The sequence below is a fragment of the Zingiber officinale genome, chromosome 7A (assembly GCF_018446385.1).
Source record: "Zingiber officinale cultivar Zhangliang chromosome 7A, Zo_v1.1, whole genome shotgun sequence".
Lineage (NCBI taxonomy): Eukaryota > Viridiplantae > Streptophyta > Magnoliopsida > Zingiberales > Zingiberaceae > Zingiber > Zingiber officinale.
In genome coordinates this window covers 131,788,199-131,805,751 of record NC_055998.1, presented here as the reverse complement: position 1 = coordinate 131,805,751, position 17,553 = coordinate 131,788,199, and the positions used below count along the sequence as shown (strand labels likewise).

The window sequence follows — 17,553 nt, the reverse complement described above, 5'->3', positions numbered from 1 at the left end:
CAAGGAAAGTTAAGGAAATTTTATTGTAATTAAATTTCCTTATTTACCAAAGCTAAGTAATATAAAAGAGGGGGTTGGGGTGCCTTCATGAGACACAACCTCTATTATTCTCTCCCTCTTTTTCCTTGGTGTTGTGGCCGGCCATCCTCTCTCCCTCTCTTCTTCTTTGTGGTGGCCGAAACCCTTCTTTGCTTGGAGCTCTTGTGGTGGCCGGATACTACTTGGAGAAGAAGAAGAAGAAGGAAAGAAAGCTTGCATCCCTTGGAGCTTAGTTGGTGGAAAAAGTTCTTCATCCTTGGATTTTGGTGCTTGGCCGAAACTTGAAGGAAGAAGAAGAAGGTGCTAGGTGGTCCTCATCTTGGAAGATCGTTACCCACACAACGTCCGAGGTTAGAAGAGGAATACGGTAGAAGATCAAGAGGTCTTTCTAAAAGGTATAACTAGTATTTTTCCTTTCCGCATCATACTAGTTATTTTTGGAAATAATACCAAATACAAGAGACATGCGATTCTAGTATTTTGAATTTATTTTCGATGTTGTGTTCTTTTGTTTTTCTTTTTCCTTGTGATTTGATTGTTCTTTTCGGTTGACCTAAAGTTATTTAAGGAAATTAAATATTAGCTTTCCTTAAAAGGCTTTGTCTAGTCGGTGGTGGTTGCTCCCATATCCAAGAAGGTCATGTGCCTCGCATGTCAGAACTGGAAGCCAATTTTGGAAATTAATATTTAATAGAATTAATAACCTAGGTGATTTGGATCGAAAGTGTTAAGTTCCGCAGGAGATCCAAGTCTAAACCTAAAAGAACAAATAGATTAAACTTTGGATCAAACGTGTTAAGTTCCGTAGGCAATCCAAGTTTAATTTAAAAGAACACATGGTAGCTAGGAAAAGGTTCAGACCTTTGTACAAAATTTTTGTACAGTGGAACCATTAGGTTTTCCGAGTAGCAACCAACAATCATCCCTCGGGTTCTTTAGATGGGTCAGCTATACTTGCGATAGGGTAGCTTTGGCTTTCAAAAAAAACAATTGGGTCTCCAATTTGGTTATATGAGCACGCATTTCACCACGCTATTATACATCCGAGAACCGTCGGTTGAAGACCATCAACTTTGACATATGATTGACCCTGATTCCTATCAGCTCCTCTACTAGAGTTCAGAGAGAAAGGCTTTCTGTGACCACTTTACCCTCCTTCAACCTTGCTGCCACTGGACCAAGGAGAGTGAGATCTAATTAAAACTCTCTTGGAACTACTTGTCCATAGGGGGGTGTGGTAGTCTTCCTGGGTTGAAGGGACAGGAGATCGAGCTCCAACGGGGGACATGAAGAGCTTTCCCCAATGTCTCTTTGCAAGAGGGAAGTTGGGGTTGTGGCCTCGAGAAGAGTCAAAACAAGCGGATACTAGGAACTGGCATCTATTGGATCACAGATCATTTCTACAAGCAGAGTTGGGAGGAGAATAGGAAAAGGTGAAGGGCCACCAGGGGACAAGATTCTCCTTGAGAATTCTATGAAGGGGAGGGGAAACCAAATCTCGAGCCTGTGGTGGAGAGGGGCTACGCCCAAATAATCGACGCCTCTTTCGGTTCATCCGTAAAGGGACCCCAGAGTCCCCCGAGAGTGTGGGATCTATGTTTGCCAATGCTGGAGGTGATGTCTCCACCAAGATGGGTGTTGGATCAAGTGGTGCTTTCTATTTATTGTTGCCTCCCTAGCTGGATCAGCAATTTCAGTGCCATGGGACTCCAACTCAGCGTCTGACAACCTCATCGCCTGACCCAAGAAGGATTTCAACATAGTGACAGTTGCAGAAACAAAGATAAACCTTAATTAGAAATCAAAATTCAAAAACAAGGAAGAAAAACTTGCCAAAAGGGATGTTGAAGGGGAGTCAGAATGGGGCTTAGTCCAAACATATAGAGCAATCATTCCTCTAGCAAGAAAGTGTTGTCAAACTTCAGGTCTTGTAATCTCTCTTAGGCACGAAAAGAACCCTGCTTTAGATGATGATCTTTAAGATGAGGAGGTGGGAGTAATTCGCGTTGCAGTGAGTTGGCCAAGACAGAGACTCGGTGGTCAGACGAAAAAGAACTATGATTTCCACCTCTTGTGTGATGAAAGAAGACCCTTGAGTAGGTCATTGCCAACTCTAGAAGAGAAAAAGAATACTTCATACTCCATTTTTTAGATAGAAGAAGTAATGGAATAGTCTAGCAAATACAAAATTTGCTACAGATGAAATAGGATAACCACTCCGGTTAAAATTCTGAATGACTTTGGCCCCAACTAACACATGGAAATACAAAATATTGGGACACATCAATGAAGAAAGTAGGAATAGCAAAGCGTAATCCACTAACTTCAGAAGAAGGTCAAACATACCGAAGAAGGACAACTATGGTGATCATTCCCTTTGGGATATGTATTAGGCCATGATTAGCTGAAATCCTATGGGTGGTCCTTAGTTGGTCTAACACACCACTGCTAAAACTTGACTCCATAGGCATGTGCCAAGGAGCAGATGAAGACCCCGCAACCATCACTAAACCAATACTCAAAGCGACACTGGCAGAGAAAAAAGGGGGGCAAAGGTAGATTGGTGAATGTCAAACAACAAGATGCAAAAAAAATTCGGAGTGAAGACAACAAAGAGTGACGTATGCACGAACAAGGGTTATGCAATAAGACAACGACCTCGTAACCTAATTAATATTTTCATACGCCTGGTCATCACCATCAAATCTAGATCATCTAGAAAGCAGAGAGGATCATTGGACGTCGGATCAATCACATGGGTCAAAGTAGCTCCAATCATCATTGTACGTACTTAGGTAGACACTCAATCTTCCCTGCTAGAGGCCACCTCACATGAATGTGATATAACCTCGAAGATAATGACTTCTTCTTGGTTCGGAAACCAAAGCTCATAAAAACATGCCCTGCATTTAATTGAGGTGTGGTAGCAATTAAGGCGCAGATCTTGTTGAAAGTCGTATCGGGATTTACACTTGGCCATGTGTCTAGCCAAGTAGGATAAAGAAGAATGTCCTACCACATCATACTGGTCCCGTCAGTTGGACTTCCATTTCTTTCGACTAGACTTAAAGAAGAGATTAGTGATACAGGAGGTAATCAGGAAGAATCACGTGGCCCGAGGGGTCAGTAGTCTTGCTAAATAAGCAATCAAAAGTCGAAAACAATTGTGCTCTGATCATTGTCGGCTCGACTCCCGACTCCCGACTCCCAACTCCCAACTCCCAACTCTCGACTCAAGACAAAACTTGGTTCTCGATTCAGGATCCAATTCAAACGACTCCCCACTCCCTGTTGGGGTTGCAAGGTTACAAATATAGTCCCCCGTTGAAAACATATGAGAAAGATCATGTGTTTATAAGAGAAAGATATCTCCATTTGACATGAGGCCTTTTGGGGAGAGCCCAAGAGAAAAATCATGAGGACTTAAGCCCAAAGTGGACAATATCATGTAATTGTAGAGATATCTAAATTCTTTTCGATCTTACAATTGGTATCAAAGCCCGAAGTGCCAGAAGGTTTAATCGCCGACTGTGCACAAAAGCTATGATCCGATTGAGCCATGTAAGTACAATATTGACCTCGAACAAAGAAAGTGGGGGCTCCTATGTTCGGATCAAGAGGACCAGACATCATGCAGAAAGTCCTAGTTGCGGCTAGGCAAGGAAGTCCTAGTAGGTCGAGTGGACCGAGGGGCAGGAAGACCTGGTGGGTCAAGGATCGGACGTGAGAAGCCTGTGGTCCTTTGTTTGAGGGGGGATTGTTGAGGTTGTAAGGTTGCAAACATAATCCCGCATTGAAAACACATGAGAAAGATCATGAGTTTATAAGAGAAAGATATTTCCATTTTGCATGAAGCCTTTTGGGGAGAGTCTAAGAGCAAAACCATGAGGGTTTAGGTCCAAAATGGACAATATCATGCAATTATGGAGATATCTAAATTCTTTTCGATCCTACACTCCCGACTAACCCAAAATAGTCCTAGTTGTCAGAAATTAAAGCACATAAAGGATCATTTATGTCAAAAAATGTGGGAACAATGGCGAAAAAGGATCATTTATGTCAAAAAAAATGTGGGAACAATGACGAAAAAGGATCATTTATGTCAAAAAAATGTGGGAACAATGGCGAAAAACTAGGGGCACGGAAAGAACAATGGCGAAAATGTAGTCTATCCTAATGAGAGAAAAGGTAGGTACGCACACATAACCCATCAAACTCTAATTCTCTTACGCATCTTCTACTTCTCTTTCTGGAAAGACTCACTTGAGCGTCAGAGTAGGGAACTCCTGGCCGTCATTCTAACATGCTCTTCTCCTTTGAAAAAGCTTGTGATTATTGGCGAGTTAATTAATCATCCACGTTCTCAGCCATGATCACTTACAAAATAATTAATGCACAAGAATAGAAAAATGAGGGAAGATAATTAACTACGAATTAAAAAAATCCACCTTCGAGTAAGTGATAATGATTCCAACTTAGATATGAAGAAATTCATCTTCAAAAAGAAGAAGCAGCTAATTATTCAAACAACTATGATTTGAATTAATGATGTAACAAAATTAATTTATGCCCAACCCCTAAAAATATAGCAAGATGGTTGAATAGGATGGTTTCGTACGTAAGATTCTAAGGCGATCGAAGTTTTCCGCGCTAGTTTTGTCCATCAAAATCGTCCATAAAATCGCACGGAGCTCCTCAATTCGTGCTAGCTTTGCGCATCGAAGCCATCATTATAGGAGCATAAATCGAACACAATTCTTTTATTTTTCATCAGAGCAAGTACATATATATTTATACTGATCAAATACTACTACATCAGCACCATGCACTAAGATTAATTAACTACATGCATGCCATAGACACTACTTCACTAGATCTTCAAGATCCTCAGCCTGCCATAATTGGAAACACAAAATCTATGAGAACTCATTAACATATTAAAAATGCACCAAATTAAGAAAACAAGGGAGAATTAATATATATGCAACACAAAGTGCATGCACGTGAGCATGATGAGTGGAATCTATGATCGATGCTAATGATATATATATGTAGCTTATCCGTAAGTATAATATAATTAACCTAATGGATTAGATATCATGTGAGCTAGGGTTACTTTCCATATGTCTCCCTCTTCGTAAAGCCAGCCAAAAAGAATCTCTCTACTTTCTTTTTTTCTTGTTATAATATAATTTTCTCCGATTTAATCTCCATGTTTTAAGTTGAATTTAATTTGATGATTTTAACAGAATATATTAACGGCTACCTTTGCTCCTGGTCGCCGGCGGCGGCGGCGGAGGCGGGGCCGCCACGGCGGTTCGCGTTGTAGGTGGGGTAGTGGTAGAACGGCTCGGTGGCCGTCTCGATGAGCTTGATGTCGTCGAGGAGTCGCTCGTAGTGGCGCACCACTTGGTCGACGGACTTCCCGCCGCCGACGGCATGGGTGACGCGCGCCCAGCGGTCGGGGGTGCCCTCTCCGTAGCGCGCCAGCGCCAACTCGAACCGCTTGTTCTCCTCCTTGCTCCATGCCTCCGCCGGAAGCCGGCTGCGCGTAGTCGACGAGGAACCGGAGGCCATGTCGGTTGGGGCTGGCTGTTGTGGGTTGGCCGTCGCCATGGCTGGTGCTTATAAGTAGGAGGAGAAGGAGGAGGTTGTGGCGGTGGTGGTGGACTGGTGGTGGGGCAGTAGTGCTTCGTTGGTGATTCGAAGTGCTAAATCTGATGCAGATGTAAAGATCTGGAATTGTATTCTAATTGTGAGTGATAGGCTTCAATAATTAGAACATAATATTAATTGTTAAGTTTTATTTTATTTTTTAATTAAGGAATTTAGAGGGGCCAGTTATTTATATACCAAAGTAAGTGTTTAGAATCTATAAATGTATACATGAATAATAATTACTGTCTCGTCAAACTGTGCATGCATGCATGAATATTGAACGTAAACCATGCATTATGTGGGTGCTATTTACTCACTCACAGTTTGAGAGATCTGGTGGTTTGATTTGATTCTATAACCTTTATTCAAGTTTGAATGATGCTATACGCCTTCACTATCTCAGCATCTTACTTTAAAGACAGACTTTCAAGAGTTTTAATTAACGAATATACTGATCATTTTTAAGAACTTCAAAAATGTACAACACTTTCAGTATTCGAACTATATATGGAGAACAGATACTATTTCATCAGTCTAAACTTTGAATAGCTTGTGATAATTATTTTACACCCTTTGACTTTGGAGTGGAGAAGTCAGGCCGACATTATATATAGTTGGATAATAATTTCATCGACAAACATGCATGAAAAGCTAGATTCAGGGATGAGCAATTTGGGAGGAATCAGCACCTGTTCAAGTTGCAGAACAGATAATTGATTCCAGCTGTTTACAAGAGTCCTCGTCATTTTTGATATTCCGAGCTTGGTCTGGATTCCATCACAGACATAATAGAGAGAATTAAGGCCAGTGTTGAGCAAATGCTGGAAAAAAAATAATTAAAAAATTAAAAACTTGGACAGGAAAGAAAGGCACTTAAAAGTGGACGGAAAACTACAGATAGATTCCTGCAGTTGTTGTCTGGATAAGAAGATCCTTAGCTTTCCAAAGTCTTAGGGTGGCCGGCTGTTTTTCTTTTATATATAAAAAGAAAGCGATGTTCCTTGTGCAACTTGTGTGAAATATTCCATGGCAGACAAGCTTTGCTCGTCTATCTGTAATTTAGTATGACGAGCAGAATATATCTTCAGATATCCTTTGCAAGGGGAGATGCTGGAGGATCACTGAAGTTGTGCTCCAACTGATTAAAAGTTTGTGCAGTGAATTAATCAGGAGTGAAAGCCAGCAGTGATAGTTCACAGAAAGAGGAACTATCATTGATTCATCTTTGAGCTAGAGGGGAAAAAAAGCTTTCCTGATGGAAATTGTTATATTAATTCATCTTTTAGCATGGGAGATTGTTTCACAATCAAGTTGGGTGTTAAGCAGTGTTGGACCTGCGTTAACAAGACCCAGCTAACTCAACAACATCAAGTTTATGATGCCAACAGTGGCCCTACTTCAGAGGCATGTGCCGGCCATCCTCCCTGATCAGACAGCAAAGCGTTTAGCTACTCTGGCACACTGCTGGAATTGAACCTTGGCACATCTTCAAAGGGTATGTGCCTACGAAGGACCAAACATACCTAGTAGAGCATTTACAATAAGTGCATAATGTCAATATTATGAGTCTACATGAAATAGAAACAATAGCAACAGACACAAGACAAAGCTACAATAGCTGATTAAAAATCTCTAGAAGCATTGTTTTCTGTGTCAAAATTGATAGTAAACGAGGCTAACTCTGAGGAAAATGGCTTCGGAAAGGTAAACAAAATGTTTGTAATAAATAGGAGTCGATGATGATTAGGCATGCTTGCGTCCCTTACCCTTGCCTTTCTTCTCCGACCTGTTTGTTTTTGCAGACTGATTGCCCTTCTGGGCCTTCTTCCCTTTAGTAGTTTTATTTCCCTTCTTAAAACCACCCTTGCCTGGCTTTCCGGAGCCATAAGACCTAGCATCCTTCTTCATCCGCCGGTCCACAAGCACCTTACCCTTGCCCAACTTCACTCGGACACCCTTCTTTGCAACGACATACTCCTTTTGAGGCTTCTTTGGTTCAGCCTTCTTGTATACCTGATCGATCATCTTCCTCTTGGAACGTTCAGATATGTCAGTCTGATCTACAATGGAGTTCGCCTTTTGTCGAGCCTTCTCTAACTTTTTCATAGCAGCCCGTTTCTTCCTTGCTTTGGCTTCTGCCACTTTCTTAGCAGGTCGAGCATCAATCTCTCTAAATTGTGCCCGCATTGCAGCAACTTCTTCTCGAGTGATGGGCTTGATGGGTTGGCAATGCCTCTTCTCCTCATCTTCAAACCATTTTGGTAAACCTACGTCATCAAACATGTATCTGTTATAGGCATCATCGAGTATCTGCTCTCTCTGTTTCTTTCTCAGCATCTTCTTTGCATAAGCTAATATTTCAGCTTTTGTATAATCATCCATGTCATCTGATTCATCAGAAGATGAAGAGTCGTCATCACTTGTTTCCATGGGTTCAGCTGGAACTATTTCAAAGCCATCCTGCTCAGTATTCTTTGACTTAGGAAGGCTTTTAGGGAGGCTCAAATCCAGCGGTTGTTTAATGTTTTCCTTGGTCTTTGCAGGAACTTTGACAATTTTTGCTTCTTTTTCCTCGTCACTTTCACTGTCTTCAAGCATGCCGTCTGTTGCTGCCTCAGTGAACACGTCTTGACCGAACCATCTCTCCACCATTTGCTCTTCAGTTGGCTGCTCATCTTCAACAATAGGTACCATTAGAGGATTTGATTCTTTATTTTGTTTTTGATCAGATTCCTCAACAGGATGAACGAGGTCATCACCATCATTTTCTTCCTGCAAGACGGGCAAATAACAAATTGTTACTTCAGAACGGACGGTGAAAATTCTTCATTATCAATTCTTCAGTTTCCATATACTGAAGAAATCAAAGTGTATCGGCAACTACACATTTATACATTATGGTATGATAAAGAGATATCATCAGAGCAGTAGAATATAACCAACAAAAGTTTACAAGGAATCTTCAGGTATGAGTGCAAAATACTTAATTCTGATATGGAAAATATAAGGAACTCCACTAAACTGAGAAGCATTTCAAAATAGCATGAGCATAAGTAAACTAATAGTATGATGAAGAAAATAGGTAATTTTAATGCAAACTCACTAGTTGGCAATAATCTAAGAAATCCAACACACTAGTCCACTTAAACTCGTCACCACAGATGGAATAAATCCAAGTAACAACAAATTCATATTCTCAAAAGATTAAGAAATTTAGATAAAAAATATTCCAAATAAAACCAAAAGTGGCAGTGATCTTCTGGATTAAATATGGAATATGGAAAATGGAAAAAGAAAAGCATCTAATAACTATGAGCTAAAACTATCACCAATGCACTATTATACTCTTTGAAAAGTACGGAAAAAAACAACTAAATACTCAACCGTAGTAAATACTGGTGACAGACAACTCAAACAAGGTTGGCACTAACCCACAAGGTTTAGAAACAAAATACTTGTTAATTTCAAAGATAGGTGTTGAGTCTTGCCTCTATTAAATCCAGATCATCAGATGTCCTCTTTGCACGTTTTCGCTCTTTGGTGCTTCCCCCCTTTCTGGTCACATATCGTTCATATGCTTCATCAAGCTCTTCTTCAAGTTGTTCATTGTATCTATTTAAAAAAGTATTAGATCAGTATGAATATTTTGCAGGAAAATCTTAATACACAATGTAGACAAACTTAAAACAAAGTTTAAAACTATAATATAATGCAAAATAAAAGAACTACCTCCTTTGCTCCTCATCAGAGTCCATTTCATCGGATGAATCCTCCTTTTCTATTTCTCTCTGAGCCTCTTCGTCATCACTGTCCACTAAATTGTCCTCGCCATATTCATCATTGAGGTCTGTTGAATCAATTGCAAGCAATTCTTTCTTACCCTGAAAAAGCAGAAGCAAAAGATGATCAATAGAACAAAACATCTAGTCTTGTCTTGGTGAGCAGTAAGGAATAAATTCACAAAAACAAGCTAAACTGCTCTCTCTATGTAGCAAAAGTCCATAGAGGACAAGTTTAGCTCTTCTCTTAAATGCTAATGGCAATATGAAAGATATTGGTGAAGACGCGACAACAAAACCCAAAAAAAACATCTTGGAACAAATATTTATAGTGTATCTCATACTAGAATTTGGAACTTTCACAAGAAATCCTTCAATAAGGACAATAAGCAGAATTTGTATTGTCTACTTTCATGAACTAAGCAAAAACAAAATATTTCCAATCTCATCATTCTTTTTGCTAAGGTTCCCTAGGAGTGTAAAGTTTATAAATGAGAAGACATAAGAACCTAAGTCATGGAGGCAATTATTAAAGAAAATCAATATGGTCACGACCTTGATAGCAGAAAGAGAAAACAAATCCCTCTCAATATAGCTGTCTTCTGTGGCATCAATTTGTATTCCCATTGCTTTTCGTGCTTTATCCTGAAATTCAAAAAAAAAATGGAAAGAGACTAAAAGCTAATATGAAATCTTTACATCAACATGACAGCTATAGATAACAAACCTTAGCTCGGCGCTTTGAAAGAAGTTTCTTCGCCTTTTTTTTCTTTTTGTCCATCAGTTGTGACAGCTCTTCCATTTCATTTAGAACTTTATCATCCTCGTCCTCTTGCTCGTCCTCTTTCGCATCATCTTCCTTAATAACAATCTTGTCTTCATTAGCTGTTGAAGCCACCTTCTCTTTAGACAATGCATTTCTAATGTGGATGCGCCATCTATGGAAAAAAAATGTATTAGGGACTAGAGCTTTTATTAACAGATTAGCCCAGTGGTATTTTAGTCATTGTAGGAATAGCTAGTACAGCAGAGATGTAATTTGTCATTTATAGCAGTTTACATTTTTTGTGGTTTTTTGAACAGCCACAGCTATGGATTTCCAAAGGAACATTAATAAGTAGAGGAAACTGAATCATGTACCACACAATTACATCACAATTCCCATTGTTGTCGGGTGGTGAGAATATAAGATTGTACAAGCTTTCTTTCCCCGTATGGTATATTTGGTTGTAAAGCAGTTGGGCACTAAAGATCTGGTGATGTAATATGATTGATATGTGTATACTAACATGTTACATGAAGTTCAAGAGGCTCACTGCAAAACTAGGCTCATTGCAATCCTCATGCAGATTTCAAAAGCAGCACTGCTTCTTATGAGAATTATGTGAGTTTCTTGAATGATACATCACCATACATTATAGTCATTAATATTTAAACAGTCAATAATATCTTTAAACCCTTCCTTACCAAAAGAATATTCATACACAAGCAAATCTGTGTATCACAAAACAAGGTACCCAACAAACTATGGATTCAAATGTCAAGATCAGATTTGGGATCAGTCACTTCAAATAGGATAGACAGAATATGAGGGAATCATATACAGAACACAATCAAATTTACAAGAAATTGACATTCCAGGAGGTTTAACTAAGGACTTAAGTTCCATGGCCTCCAATGATCCAGATTTAGTTCCATACAACTATAAAGTCACAAGCAAGAGAACAGCTTCTATGACTGACAGGAAGGGAACTAATAAATGGGTCCTGAAAGGCTCTCCTGAGTTAAACATTGACATATATATTGTATATATAATATTCTTATATTCCGTCAATAGTATAAATTTTTCCCTAGGTGGCTTGGGGCTGAGAGTGTGAGTGGGTGGGGTTCTAGACTGAAAAGTAAGAACTAAATGCTATCTATTGTGTTTTAGGCCAGCATGTTAAATCAAGGAGAGGTTAATGCCTTTTCGAATCACTCTTAAGAGTTCTAGACCAAAAAGCCAAATTCTATTCTTAGGGGAAATTATCTAATGTTAGACTGGTAGTTTGTTGGAATTTGGGGGGGTGGGGGGGATGAACACCTAGAACCCTTCTAATCCTAGATAATAATTGTAAAACTAGGGTGATTGTTTTACATAATACTTGTGCGTGTGGGGTAAGTAGGGGCCAAGTACAAAATCGGTGTGGATTAGGAGATATGTGTAAAGCACTAAATTTTCTGACTTTTATGCTAAGAAACATGAGACTCAAGTTTGTACTCACTATTGCTTAGCACTGGTAAAGTATCCTTGTGGCACTGACCACATTTCATATATTATGCCACTGGATAGTATTGTTTATATTGTTGTTGGATAGATCATGGTTAAAATTCACTTATATTCTTGTACTCTTGGAAACATTTATGCACTTAATGTACATTGTCGTTTGTTGTTCTATTTCTTAGAACTAACACCCTGCTTTTTTTTGTAGTTGTAACTTCTAGATCCTTAGGTTGGAGGCATTGCACAACCATAGTCTACTTACATCGTTTCATTACTATTTTGTCACAAAGTTCCAGACTATTAGCTTTTTTAGTGATTTCTAGTAGATGGTATTTTTTATTATTGTGCAGCTGTGTTGTAAGCAACCTATTAGAAATATTGAATTCAAGATTTAAGCAAATTTGAGGGGAGTTGCAGAAAATGCAGTGAAAGTTCAGCTACTGGTGATTCTGACCTCAATGTGTGAATCATGAAATTTAGCAGTATACCTAAGCCATATCACTTGCAAGTATGAAGCCATGGTGTGATATTCATCAAAAGGTAACATTGGGGTAGCAAAAAAGTGAGAAGACAGATGTAGAAGAATCTTTGTTTAACTAGCATAAAAACAGAATTTTGTTCAGAAATATATCTTTCAAAATACAACAAGAAAGTTCCAAAAGACCATATTTCAGAAGCATCAACAATTATTTTCTTACAACCCTGAAGTCACAATGCATATAATCACGATAGCAAAGATCAAAATTCAAAGATAACAAGTAATTTCCATAGCTAAGATAAAAAATTCACAAGATAAATTGCAAAGAATATGTTTGATGCAAAACCAAAACATATCTTTACTACCTTTGAGGCTACATGCAATAGTAATTGAAAGCTAAACTGAAATGACATTAATAAATATTGATCATAATCTCAGAGAAAGATACAAAAGTTTAAATATGAGTGATAGAATAGACTCACTTTAACAGCTGCTTGAAACTTTTTTTGTCAAGTACATACAAATCCTCACAGAGCGATTTAATCTGACAAAAATATAAAGATTGTAAGAAAATGATAGAAGAGACATGATCAAAACAGAAAGTGAAATAGAGTGCAGCGAAGAAATGATTCAACCCGAAATATAAACAGAGTGCAGCTACAATACCTCATCTGTGGTTAACTCGTGATCCCTAAAAGAAAAACATGCTGGATCATCAAATGATAATGCATTTACAGAGCTGAGAAATTCCACTGATGACTCTGACTGTATAAAATCAGAAACTAGGCCAACCTTCCACAGTGTAGTATTCCCTTCTTCATACCTATACAAAAGCAATGTAGCAAACAGATTCTCTTGGTGATTAACATGCAGAAGTCAAGAAACACATTCAGAATAAACCTGCACAAATTGTATACGACAAACACATTAACGCAACTTAGAGCATAGCTTACCCTTCACGATTTCTCTTTTGTTTTGATCCTCTAAGAACATTCACAACCTACATCACGGAAGCTAGATTTTTTTCAGTAATTAATAGGAATCTAGTAAGAACCAGCCATTACAAATATTGACAAAAGGATTATTTTATACCTTAGGTTGTTCTATCGCTCCTTGAAATAGATGTTTCACATCAAGAAGCCGAGGATCGATCTTTGCAGGGGCCTTATATCTTACCCCAATTACATAAATTTCTGCAGAGGTCGACCGACTTGCAACTGGTTTAGTCACTTCAACTTTATCAAAAAACTATCATCCGTACAAGAATGTGTATGTGTTAATTACTGAATGATGGGTGATCAAATATTAGATTATTATCAAGACAAACACGGACCTGCTTGAGACAAAAAATAATGGCACTGTAATCTTGCGACCTGAAAACCTAACGAGAAAGAAACTCAACGTTAACATAACAACCTCCCAAAACAAAAATTTAACCTGCAAAATTGAAAGGGAAATAGGTATCACTTATTATAACTATCAAAGCATGGCTTTGCACTTTTCTTATGTGTTTGTGTGTGTATAAGGAGAAATATGTTTTAGGAAATGATTTTTCATCTTTTTGCTGCTATAAACCAATCAAAGTAAGATCATGGAGGGATAAAATTTAATCTCCCATGGCAAAGAATTCAGTAAACGTGATGCTACTGAATCGTGCAAAAATGATAGTAAGTTCAAGTTTCGGATTCCATGAGTACTACGAATATGTAATAAATAAGGATTTTCTATTTTTTTTAGCTTACCTTGGTAACAAAGGTTCCTTTAGGAGCCAAGAAATTAGTGGCCAACCTGATCGAATCCACGACCAAGGCCGACTGTGAGGTGGCCTCCTGGGCCCAGGCGCCTCCAACGTTCGGAGACCCGTCATGGAGGATGACATCGAAGGCAGAGCAGCCGTTGGAGTCCATGAGGCGCTTGATGGCAGCGCGGCATTTGGGGGTGGTGATGTCCTCAGCAAGGGCATGAGCACCGCGAATAGGGCGGATGGGGAAGAGATCAACGCCGACGATGAAGGATCCTACGGGAGCATGATTAACAGCTACCTGGAGCCACCCGCCTGGGGCGGCGCAGAGGTCGAGGACGGAGCGGGCAGAGGGGAGGAACCGGTACTTGGCGTCGAGCTGGAGGAGCTTGAAGGAGGCACGAGAGCGGTAACCTTGCTCCTTGGCAAGGTGGTAGTACTTGTCCTGACGCTGCTTCCCCTTCACCTTGCCCATCGCCGCCGCCGCCGCCGCCGCTAAAGCTCCCGATCTCTGAGATACCCAAAACAAGAGGTAGTGTATATAAATTAGGGTTTAAGAAACAAAGCGTCCCGGTTCGGAAAACCTGTCAGCAGAGAGGTGTTGTATATAAATTTAATTTAAATGTTATATATTACTATTAAATATTTTAATCATTTTAATAATTTTATAAATAGTTAAATTTTAAAAAAAGTGTTTTAAATTAATTTTTTATAAAAATTAAAAGCGCAGACAAGTTTTGTTCCAAATAATTTTAGTTAATTACTTAAGTATTGTTATTATTATCTTGAATAATTTTAATTAAAATTACTTAATTATAATAATTTTAATTAAAATTATTTCAATTATAGTAACAGTAAATTACTTTTAAATCCCATGCAAACTTAAACATTTACATTCAGTCCCTATATTTATTTCCAATACCGACCAAACTAGTTTATTTGTTTCAAGTCCCTAACCCAAATTATTATATTGTCCTTTGGATTTAAAACGCTCAACTAAATACATTCTCTCCCAATGCCCGGCACATCACTTCGCGACTCCAAACCTCGGCAACGCATTCCACCTCCGTGACTCCAAACCATCGGCGACACGCTCTCTGGCTTTGTCCCTAAACCATCTCCATCAACGTTGAAGGCAAAAATCATACCCGCAGCAAAACCCGACTAAACCCTCTTAAACCCTTGAATCATTGGTAAGTAAAATTTGTATGCTCTAAATTTTGACTAATTTGTTATTCCTCTTAGAAAAATCAAAGCTTTAGTTCATGGGTGTTTTTTGTGAGGTTGAGGTTAAATAAAATTAGGTTTAGGTGTCTGCATTGTAATTTTATGAATGAGTTTGTACTGTATCTTTTTCAATTTAAGGAATATGAGATATGTGTAAATTTTGTAGTGATTATCAATAAACTGAGTAATGTACTCAATTTAAGCACTTTGATGCCCAAAATATGTAGGATTGTACTTTAGGGCTACGAATGGTAAATTGTTATAATTATTGGTGTTGTCCATTCTGCTGACTCGAATAAAATTAATTTTGATGTTAGAATTGTAATTTTATGAGTATGTTTGTGTTTTATCTTCTTCAATTGAATAATTGAAAGATATATGTTAGTTTTGGGTATTCATTATCAATAAACTGAATAATATACTCAATTTAAGCGCTTTGATGCCCGAAATATTTAGGGTTTGTACTTTAAGGTATGAATGGATAAATAGTTTAAATTTTTGATGTTGTCCAATCTGCTAGCTAGAATAAAATTAGTTTTGATATTCGAATTGTAATTTTATGACTGTATTTGTATTTTATCTTCTTCAATTGAAGAATTGAAAGATATATATTACTTTTATGAATTGATTAAAAAACTGAATAATATACTCAATTTAAGCGCTTTGATGCTCATATTTTCCATGACTTGTACTTTATAGTATGAATTATAAATTGTTTTTATTGTTTGAGTGTGATTGATTTTGTTAGTATGAATAAAAATGGGTTCTGAATTTCTAATTGTAACTTGTTTTATGATTGTGTTTTATCTTCTTCAATTGAATGATTGAATGAGATATGTGGTTGTTGTGTAGTGATTATCAATAAACTGAATAATATACTTGCTTTGATGCTCATATTTTCCATGAATTATAGTTTATGGTATGAATTGTTAAGTAATTTATTTTTATACAGAAATGGGAAAGAAAACCAGAGTTATAAAATTAAATGAGGTTAAGGGGAAATCTGTGGAGAAGAATAAGAGCAAGAGCAGTAAACAATCATGTTCATGTTGTTCACTGACATATTTCAAAGAAGTGTTGGATGAAGTATTACCCAATTTGGGTAATAAGAAAAAAAAAAGGATCAAAAGCACTCCACTTGCCCCGTGGCTCGAGATTCCTGAGATGCCAATTAGTAGTACCAAAATAGATTTAGTATTAAACAGATTCCAGCAGTCTTCGCGTTCTTTCTTGTTTGGTGACAACATTGTAGTTCCATTCACATCGACTGAGTTTTGCATCATCCTTGGTTTGCCTCATATGGGGCAACCTATTGATTTGGATACCAACATGGAGTCCAAATTTGTGGCTCGATTATTTGGAGGAAAAGTCGGCAACATAAATAAAACTACAATTCATGATAAAATGTTTGTATTAGTTGGATCAGAGAATGATTCTGAAGTGGATGATTTTGTTAGGCTGTTTATTTGTCTTTTATTTAACTGTGTTATTTTTTAATGTTGGTAACTATTCCACTCCTCGATTTATTATATCCTACATTGATAACCTAACGATGTTCTTTAATTACTCATAGGGAGATGTAACGTATGGATTTTTGTGTCACTAACTTATTTTATATACTGCCGATAAGGGTAATAGGTTGGAAGGAAGCAAAAAGTATATAGATGGTTGTACTGTTGGCCTAATGGTGAGTTTTTAATTTTTTAAGTACGATTGTAATATTTCATATTATTATAATAATATCTTTGTGTATTCAGGATTGGTTATATGAAAGAATACCTTTATTTGGACATGCAAGGTCGTTATGGTGTTTTCCTCGGTTGTTTCATTGGGAAAGGAGTAAGATTTTTATCCAACTTGATGCTGCCGAGAGATCATTTACCGGCATTGATTTCAGTAGGGTAAGTTACTATGTTTTTAATATGTTTTTTCTAAATATGATTGTAGAAGTGATATTTTGTTATTTATAATTATGAAAAGGTATTAGATATAGTACTATTTCCGGATGAAGAGATTCTGTTAAGCGGTAAACAAGGAAGTTCTTTGGTAAATATAGAAATAATGATGATAAGATATTTTTTGACTGCATTACTCTTATTTTGATGGTAAAAGTATTATGTGAGATATCATAGATTAACTAATAAGATAATAACTAAACCAAGCAGTGAAGAAAAGAGTAATGATGATGTGGAGGCAGAACCAGTTAGTGAAAAAATATGTGGTGAAAAAGAAAATTTTAATTTTGAAGAGAATAAAAATGTGGAAGTCCAAGTCGGTGGTGAGACTGAAGTTGTCAGGTTATTTGAGTTGAATGTGGAAGTGGATGAAGATTTAACTTCTAACTTGGATGATAATGTTGATTTGATAG

General features: G+C 37.7%; 2 protein-coding genes across 2 annotated transcripts; both read right to left on the bottom strand.

The window, feature by feature from the left end:
• Positions 1-4,909: 4,909 nt before the first annotated feature.
• LOC121999732 (protein RADIALIS-like 4) lies at positions 4,910-5,655 on the bottom strand. Its single transcript, XM_042554373.1, has 2 exons — positions 5,306-5,655; positions 4,910-4,931 (listed from the first exon to the last, which is right to left on the bottom strand). Exons 1-2 carry the CDS (start codon positions 5,653-5,655, stop codon positions 4,910-4,912), a joined length of 372 nt encoding a protein of 123 aa, XP_042410307.1.
• A 1,569-nt stretch (positions 5,656-7,224) lies between these two features.
• LOC122002609 (pre-rRNA 2'-O-ribose RNA methyltransferase-like) lies at positions 7,225-14,531 on the bottom strand. Its single transcript, XM_042557836.1, has 11 exons — positions 13,960-14,531; positions 13,551-13,598; positions 13,310-13,465; positions 13,171-13,217; positions 12,884-13,040; positions 12,700-12,761; positions 10,204-10,414; positions 10,032-10,121; positions 9,427-9,578; positions 9,186-9,309; positions 7,225-8,469 (listed from the first exon to the last, which is right to left on the bottom strand). Exons 1-11 carry the CDS (start codon positions 14,431-14,433, stop codon positions 7,441-7,443), a joined length of 2,550 nt encoding a protein of 849 aa, XP_042413770.1. The 5' UTR covers positions 14,434-14,531; the 3' UTR covers positions 7,225-7,440.
• Positions 14,532-17,553: the final 3,022 nt, after the last annotated feature.

Coding starts and splice junctions, on each gene's coding strand:
- LOC121999732 (XM_042554373.1), bottom strand. CDS start 5,655: ATGGCGACGGCCAACCCACAACAGCCAGCCCCAACCGACATGGCCTCC. Junction 4,932..5,305: donor GCCGGCGACCAGGAGCAAAG/GTAGCCGTTAAT, acceptor CAATTATGGCAG/GCTGAGGATCTTGAAGATCT.
- LOC122002609 (XM_042557836.1), bottom strand. CDS start 14,433: ATGGGCAAGGTGAAGGGGAAGCAGCGTCAGGACAAGTACTACCACCTT. Junction 10,415..12,699: donor AGTTTCAAGCAGCTGTTAAA/GTGAGTCTATTC, acceptor TTTTTTCCATAG/ATGGCGCATCCACATTAGAA. Junction 9,310..9,426: donor TCTGATGAGGAGCAAAGGAG/GTAGTTCTTTTA, acceptor TTTTTTAAATAG/ATACAATGAACAACTTGAAG.